Source organism: Dendroctonus ponderosae, unplaced genomic scaffold (genome assembly GCF_020466585.1).
Source record: "Dendroctonus ponderosae isolate FM_Combo_2020 unplaced genomic scaffold, Dpon_F_20191213v2 Dpon_F_20191213_8, whole genome shotgun sequence".
Taxonomy (NCBI): domain Eukaryota; kingdom Metazoa; phylum Arthropoda; class Insecta; order Coleoptera; family Curculionidae; genus Dendroctonus; species Dendroctonus ponderosae.
In genome coordinates, this window is record NW_026019016.1 from 1,502,106 (window position 1) to 1,511,068 (window position 8,963).

Sequence of the window (8,963 nt, forward strand, 5' to 3'; positions counted from 1 at the left end):
AAGCCTCTATCCAACGATGCTAAAACGAATTCTGTGGCTCGAATTGTTCTTGAGAAACTTCGAATAAAGGCCATTTAGTTATCTCTGGAATGATGTAAAAACGAGCGTTCTTGCTTCCGAGAAACATGTAAAACGGGACGGAAAAAATGAAATTTTGCAATAATCTTGCGCCACTCTTGCACAAAACGACGATCATTTTTCTAATTTCATAAACAACAGAAGACTGTATTTTTTATACATAACCCCCCCCGCCTGACTTTAAAGCTGGATCCGCCCCTACATAGAGCTTCAGTCTACATTTAAAATTGTGGCTCAGAAGCATTTATTCCTGAGCACTTCGGACTCTTACTTGCGATTAAGATGTTTTTCGTTGCATAAGCATTTGTTTGCGATTCAAATGGCATTCGTTATAAAATATGGAACAGAATGCCCAATATATGCAGGCAATATGTATGTATCTAACCTGATAGAAGGAGAAAAATGCATTTGCTCTTATCCTACACCAATTACAACCTTATGGACAAGTACAAGAGCCTCGAACGAAATCCGATAAATCGAGACAAAAAGAACTGGCAATTTGTGCTGGCAAATCGCTTTTTTGTTCTTTATTTTCGATGTAATTGATGCGATTAATAGAGTCAATGGATCGTTATTTCATCTGGGACATTGAAAAAAAAAGAGGCGGAGGTGAGTTACTTTAGGAAGTGGCACCATGCAAGAAATATTTGTTGCAAAGTTCTTCAATGCGTTTTGGTGGTCGCTGTTAAAACGTGTCACTCGCTCTGCCGCGCTGCTGCATCCAGGCATGTCCAAGCAAGTTTGGTCTGCATTAAATTTTCCAGCTACACTCGCCCAGTTCCTTGTAGCTGCTCGATCAAGTTCAGCAGCAAGAAAGCTGGTTGGATTGCATGGTATCCCTCCTTGTCATATCTCAGCAATGCAGCACGATCAGTCCCTTTGGTCTTTTTGCGATTAATATCGCATAGCACCTTCAGATAGGTTTCTCACATAAGAGCTGCGCACCTGTATCTTAGGAATTACTTATTACCGAGAACATTACCCGGTATTTTAATAACGTTCCGCGCAGAATTTCCGATTCTAGTTTTATCGGCGACATTTTTAGATGATCTCGATGCGATCGTTAATAGTAATTGCTTTTTCGGATTTACGGTCATAATGGTCGAAACGATAGTAAAACGGCCATACTAAGGGGAATTGGAAAATTTCGGAGCATTTGGACTTGAGCACGCACTTTGAGAGTCATTTAAAATCCATATATCTGTAGAAAGCGTCCACTGCCCAGTTCATTTCTTCGCCAATCAAGATCAATAATCAATGTTAACACCAGACCAAATCAAATCAGTTTTTCGCTTTAACGAAATTGCTGAAAAAATCAACCTCCAGTAACGGAGTTCTCGGTAACCAAAGCAAAAATCGCCGTGAGAAATAAACAATAACATTTTAAAAGCCGGACGATGATTACTATGCAAACCAGTCGACCAGACGAACTGTATTCGACACGTTCAGTTCGTTTGCGTATTTTTAACCAGTTTTGATTTGTTTGTACGCCCATTTCCCGACTTTTATTCCGACATAATTGTGATAAAAAACCTTGCTCATTTCCGGCCTGCTCGACATTTGTAGGCCCTCAATCTGACAACAGGGGCGAAGGAGAGGGGGCACTGATGGGTACCTACTCATCAGTTTTTTGTGTCATGGATCTTTTGTTTGATTCATGGGTTCCTTTGGCAATTTTATTTTCATTTGTAGACACAGCAAAAGTGTCCGATTTCAGCCCAAAACACTTTGCAAATTCGCGTTTGCACTCCAATCGATTGCAATTCAAATTGTTGCCTCCTAAACCACATTCAATTCCGCAAACTGGTTCAGAGCATGTTCTTTTATCTCGAGTGAATGAGGCGTTATTGGCACCATTTTGGTAGATGATCTTCATGTTTATATTCAAAATGCCGATAATGATTTCAATAAACGTTCGAACGGTGAACGTTAGAGATGCGAAGCACGTACCTACTTCTTGTACGGCAACTGTGTTAAGATCGGCCGATCACAGTTTAAGTGATTGACAAGCTCTCATTTGAATACGAGATTGTGTTAGAATGGGATTTATTCGCTTTGAGGACGCGCTCCTTTGGGAAAACTATTTCTCCCGCATATTTTCGCTTCGATCGTGATTTCTTCAAAGGCCTGAGGAAAATGGATACATTTCCAGAGGTCCTGGTTCGATGCCGGCACAATTCCAGTGTTTTTAGCAAAACTGTTCCAAATGGTAATAATAATCGTAAAATCGGCCAACGTTGAGCTATAGACGATCTTGCTTTCCAATTCTATCTATGTAAGTGTGAATATAGAAAAGAGTAAAATGTGTATCTTCAACTTCCTCTTGCTCTTTGCTTATTTGCCATTGATTTAACTTGACTGGACCACACTTTTCCCCATAGTCTGCAATGTTTTTATTTTGTGTCTTAATAATCTTTTTCTGTTTTTTGCAGTTCAATCATAGATAGTAGTATGATTACAATGGAGTGTCAACCAGGGGGTCACGGAGGACACCTGGGGCACTCCATGTTGATGGACCACACCAACGCCATGCACCAGCAGGAGCAGGAGCACAAGAAGAAGCGTAAGTTGTTTCATTTTTCGCCCCGTTTAAACAGTTTTTCATCCACCTAAAACGATTCGATATTGCATGAAATGTACACTACATATGCCGCCCTGTAATAAACTGGGGAAAATTGTAAGTTTGGCTTTAAGAGCCAAGCATTACGAGGGCAATTTGAGCGGAGCCGCTGTCGAAACAATTTATGGGATTTCGGTACCGATAATTGATTGATCTCGTTTCATCGCCGGCTATTATTGCATAATTTCCACGAGCCGTATTGTGCAGAATGATTAAAGTAATTTTCGGTTTTCTGTTGGAATTCTACATATTAAGCGGTCGTTTTTCTTGATATTAAATAAAGCTCAGCACGATAATTATCTCGTATATATCTTGCTGACACTTTGGGGCCTGAGGATATCGTTTTTTTTAATGTATTCAAATAACGCGGCGAGAATTCAGTAGCTGACACTTAACAAATGAGGATGATTAGTTTAACAAAAATTGTTCACATTAGCAATTGAAATGCATCGAGCAGGTTCGAATATTTTCCTGGCGCTATTAATAGCCGGTAGGTAATAAGTTTTTATCGCCACAGTACTTAAGTTTTCTTATTCAAGGCAATTTTTCCAAAAAAAGAACAGAGAATTCGTTAGAGATTTCTTCGTCACCAACAAATTCCTGCTTTATTTCCCATTTATTGGCGTTTCGAATGTGCCCCGTAATGATCTAATATAAATCGGTAAAAAGGCGGATTCGTTGCATACACACATCAATCTATACATTGGTGAAAAGCAAACCGCAAAATGTATTATTTATCGAGAAAAATCATTAGTTTTTTTCGACGCAACTCGATTTTGCATAATCACAAAAATTCTAATTGCGTCGCTTTCTAATACAACGATCCGAACGCAAAAACCCGGTTCAATTATTGTCGAAGCTCGGGCGAACGAGGAACTTAAATTAATAATTTTGAAAAACCGCCTAACAAACTACATGTAATTCGATGTTAAAACTCTTATAATTGTAAATATCGTTGACATATAGAAAGTTCGTAAATGTACTCCGATTCGCTATGCTTTTGCTGTTTGCCATTATTCTCTGTTAACATCAATGTTGGAAATCACATATTTTGCGTCAAACATAAATTTGCTTTGCTTGGAAATTTGACAAAAATTCAAAAAGGACGCAATTAGTTAAAACATTTGATTCAAAAACATGGAAAAATCATTAGTATGTAATAATTTAATAATTCTCTGATATCTGCATATTGGGGAGCTTCTTATGGATCCGAAGAAACATGCTGAATTTTTTATATTTGACCAAAAAAAAAACCAAATTTCTTATGATGCCGTGGAAGGAAGCGAGGAATGCAATAAGCTAATTGAAAAATACTGGAAGCTTCAGTCTTTTTAAGTGTTTTTTGAGTGTCCCCGATTTTAAATGGACGATATCCTCCTTATTATAGACTCAAACACTTCTGCCCAGCAAACACGCCTGTAAAGTTTCGATTTTTGACCGAAAACTTCGTAAGGGGTCAATTTGCTTGGAAAAATTGATCGAATTCTACATCATTTTCATCTTACTGAAACGGAGAATGCAATGAACTCATGGAAAATTACGATGTGAGTTTCAGATCCGAAATAATCACAGTCTTTGGAATATTTTAAATGTTTGAAAGCGGTCAGCATCTTTGAATAACGATATCTTGCTTATCATAGACACAAACACTTTATTTGTGAAAACTCGGAAGAACCTAACTGGGGAACAACCCATTGAGCTGAAAAAACACGAATGTGAAAATTTTAATTTTGACCGAAAATTTCATAAGGGGTGCGGGTGGATTTTTTCAAGAAAAAATCAAGATTTTCAAAATGCCTCAAACTTTCCATAATTTTTTGTCTTAAGGAAGCGAGAAATGCAATTAGTTCACTATAGAAGCTTCAGATCGGAAATACTCAACATTTGTGGATCATTTAAGCTGTTTTTAGGCGGTCAGAATCTTGAACCAACGATATCTTTCTTATCTTCTTTGCGAATATTAGGAGCTCCATAGGTGGGGAACAATCCACTAAGCTGGAAAAAAATTGGAATGTTTAATTTTTCACGGAAAATCTCATAAGCAGTCAAAGAAAAACAAGTCTCTTCAATGCCTCCAATTTTCGGTTATCCATATTTTTAGTTAAGTATATTTTGTATCCTTGTTATAGACCTGCGCACTATGTTGATTGTTTCGGACTTGAAGCTTTCAGCGTGTTTTTCAATAAGCTCGTTGAATAAAGTAGATTCGAAAAGTGCAGAAAAATGTGTTCTTTTTGCACGTAGCTGGTGCGGTTCCGGTCAATTCGGTTCTTAGAAATGAAAGAAATTAATAAAATCGGCGCCAGAAAATGTGGAGCTAAAAATCTAATTTATTTAAATTTAATAAATTTGCTATAATTAATAATGCGGCTATTACTAGGCATTTTTGGCAAACCGTGACGTTTTACATAAATAAAACATTAATCAGCGCAGCGCAAACAAACGATTTTTTTATTTCGTCTGTAATAATCCTTTAACCGAGCTTCATTTTATTTTAAATTGGATTTAAGTCAATTATCACGGATTGTTTGCTATTATACTAGTGGGTTAATTATGCATTTTTAAGCACAACGCAATCGATTAACTGATCGGGATCCAATGAATAGCTATACAAATTTATTTGCCGTGAGTTTTTTTTAATTTTTCCTCAATTCATTTGAGTTGTCGATGTTTTTACTTATTACTGTTTTGTTTTTCAGGAGACGGCGGATCGCATGTGGGATCCTCAACTGATGGTGAGTTTTTACTAGAAATTTTAGGTAGTAGTTGAACCATGAAATGTAAAACTGTAAAAATAGTATCTCTAATACATTGGAATGGGAATTTTGAGAAATGTTACAGAGAACAGGAGAAATTGATATTTTTAAATAATCGGCTAGTTAAGATCGTCTGGGTCTGGTTTACGGGCATAGATAAAAGTGCGCTCATTTCACTCTCTAATAAGACATGCGAACAAATTAAAGGATACATTATCTAAAACGCTTTATCAATTGCAGTCTTATTTAAGTCATTGGACAAGGTAATTTAATGAAAAGCCTGTCACCGTGTCACTTGTACCTTGTAGTCGCATTGAAGATAAGCTTTTGTCAGTGACATGATGTTAAAACATTCCTTCTAGCATGCTCGTTTCTTTTTTCGCATTGCCGATAAACCGGTAGTAGAGAGTTTAGAGACGGAATTTCTGTTTCTAGAAAATTGATCCTTTGTTTGGTCGCCTGTCTGCGGCTTGACCTATACAGTCTATCATATCCTCTATGGTGTCGTGACGGCATCATTAAAATTCGATATTATGCAATTGGCAGTAAGCGTTGCATCTTTTCGTCTACCGCATTGGGAAAATGATCACTTGCGCCATACGTAAGTAGCCATGTCTTATGGAAATCACTACCCGCCTTGCACAAATTGATATTTGCTTAATGAGGGCTGCGCTCTTTGCACAACTCCATTCGGTCCGATTCAGTGCAACTTAAACTGTTGATAATGGCTGGAAAAAAAGCACGTTTGATCAAGATCAACATCACTCTCGACTTCGGATCATGGCACGTAATCACGATCTTGAAAGATATTACAACGGCACACGTCCATATTGTTTTGTCATGTCGCTTTCTGCACCGTAACTAATACGGACACGCCGATGAGCGGATTATAAAGATCAATTAAGATCTTTTAATTAATATAAATTGGCCAAGATCGACGATAAGCCCGCTTGAGTATTGTTTGACTAGTGCGGTAAGGTACTTAGTCATTTTCTACCAGGTTTTTTTATAAAGTATCTTTGGTTTAACCGCCTCTATTAAGAAAAATCTCCGTTTCAACAGCTTTCAAACCAGCAACATTATAGCGCATATGAACAGTCGATTTTTTTAAAATCAAATTTGCTTGTTCGTCCTTTATCCTATAGCTGGAGGACTTCATTTTTTGATCAACTGGAATGTTGCCTTAACCTGTTAAAATGTTCTATCTATTCAAGAGCACTTGAAATTTATGTTGCTAACTGAGCTGCTCAACAAAGCAGACTGAAGCAGACTTTTCAAACTGGATATATTTTGGTTGCTGAGAGCGATTTTGCGATTTTTTATTTGCCGCCCCGTAGAAAGTTTGAATGAGGTGCTTCATTTTTTCCAAAAACATTGTCGACAAAAACAAATATGGCTCCATAGGGCTTCCAACAGAAACCAAATCGCTCGAAGCAATCAGAATTTATCGACTTCCAAAGTTAGGGCAAATTGGGCTGTGGAATATTGATTTTGCTGAGCAGTTTATTTTTTGTGTTGGTTACTTATTTAAATTAGCATAAGTAGGTACAGAAAACTCACGTGAGGTGTAAATAATTTTTCTTATCAAACACGAAGTAATGTAGATAATCAAAAATATGTGTGGTCAATTTCGAACGGTTTCCTATTGATATTATAGGGGCTGAAATAAACAACATCCGAGCCATAGCCATGCGATTAACAAAGGCAAAGTTGATCTTCAGTTGCTCAGCGGATAAACAGCACATAACCCACCATCGTCTCTATCTCAAGGCGGAATTATCGATAGATGCAACCGATATAATACTGGGTTGCCACTTTGTTAATAGGCAAGCTAAAGCACACATAACTCATGTAGCAAGGCAGGCGAATCTATAATTTGAAATTGAAGACTTGGCCTAAGCAAATATTGCGTGATGAATGCGAAAAATCGGCTAAGTTATGGCTGGCTCTAAGGACGAAATTATACCGGATAGAGGGGCTTGATTTCTAAGTAAGTAATTTTTATCGTGTTCACAAACTATAAACGTCACCATAAAGCAACCAGTCCATTAGTACCGGTCGTTATCGCAGTCGTACCCTATCTGGTGCTATTTATTTGGTCCCATCGCAACTGTGAGTGCGACCAGCATAATTGAAAGTGCGATAAAAATGATGGTTCAATTAGAGATGGTAGTTGGCGGCCGTTGTACAAAGGGGCGAAATTTATTCGCTCACCCGAACCCAAATGGGAATATTCACTTCAAATTCGATACGCTGTCAGTCGGCCGACTGAAATCCTGCAAGTTGCACCAGCAGCAGCAGCAGCACTTTCTAATACTGATAATTTTCAATACCGTTAATTAGACATGCTGTCGCTGCCTCCTACACTGCAGCCGGACATTTGCTTTTCTCCGTCCGTTCTTTTTCTTCCTTTTGGCTTTGTTTCGCTGTTATTCGGTCACTGCAGGATGTTGTTTCACGTACAAGGTGAACCGTGCACGATCTCTCTTCAATTAGATTGCCCGCATTCAAATCGCCGATTTTATATCATCTTATTAAATATCGGCTTCTTGAGGCCGATTTTTCCGCTTTTCGTTCAAAGTTTCTCCTTATAAATTTCGTTCCTTCCTGCTTTCGGTCACTCTTTATTGCGGTGCTCTCATTTTACTATCGGACGGTTTTCTACTGCAAATGCTCAAGAAATTTTCAATCTCATCTGTTTTAAGGCGCCTTAAATATCCAAGCATAAAATGTTTGTTACTTTCCAACTTTAATGGAGAATGTTAAAAAACAAATCACTAATAGTGATTCTTCTGCATCAAGCGACGATATTAGTAACAGTAGTGACGGTCAAACTGAAATTTCGACAGGAACTGAGGCAAAATAATAAAAGCCATGACAATTACCAGAAAAGAATCAAATTGAGAAGGCAAATTTACAGAATCTTTTGAATTTGATGGCGAATTTTCAGTATGCAGATGATGCAAAACAATGGAAGGAAACGAAGAGAAACGAGAAACTGAAAACCTTCTTGGGCCGACTTTCAAAATAGACGCTCGTGCTGAAGCTAAAACATTCTATAGAAAATGTAATAATATAAAAAACTTTTAACAATATGTGTAAAGTCAACTTACTTTTAATACAATGGCAATTTTTATCAACAAAATTTTGGAATGGGTATGGGGTCACCACTATCCCCATTTTTTAGTAATTTATTTATGGAAAATTTTGAATCAACTTTCATTAATAATTACAAATTTAAACCAATAATTTGGTGGCGTTATATTGATGACGTATTCTCCGTTTACAGCCATGGCGAACAAAAACTTGATGAATTTTTATCTTATCTGAGTAATAAAGAACCAACAATTAAATTCACTATTGAAAAAGAACAAAATCACCAAATTCCTTTTCTCGATATACTAATTCAGAAAAATTTAGACAATTTCGAAACCTTGGTCTATAGAAAACCTACTCATACTAACCGAGATTTGAATTTCGACTCAAATCACCCGATAATGGTTAAAAAA

General features: G+C 37.3%; 1 protein-coding gene across 11 annotated transcripts in view; it reads left to right on the forward strand.

Annotated features, from left to right (window-relative positions):
* Positions 1-8,963, forward strand: part of LOC109544873 (paired box protein Pax-5) — a 111,997-nt gene that overhangs the window by 15,238 nt on the left and 87,796 nt on the right. For all 11 annotated transcript variants that reach the window (XM_048668956.1, XM_048668953.1, XM_048668947.1 and 8 more), the window contains exons 2-3: positions 2,511-2,641; positions 5,398-5,433. In XM_048668956.1, the coding sequence (XP_048524913.1) occupies positions 2,530-2,641; positions 5,398-5,433 (148 nt within the window). In that variant the 5' untranslated portion in view covers positions 2,511-2,529. The remainder of the gene's footprint in view (positions 1-2,510; positions 2,642-5,397; positions 5,434-8,963) is intronic.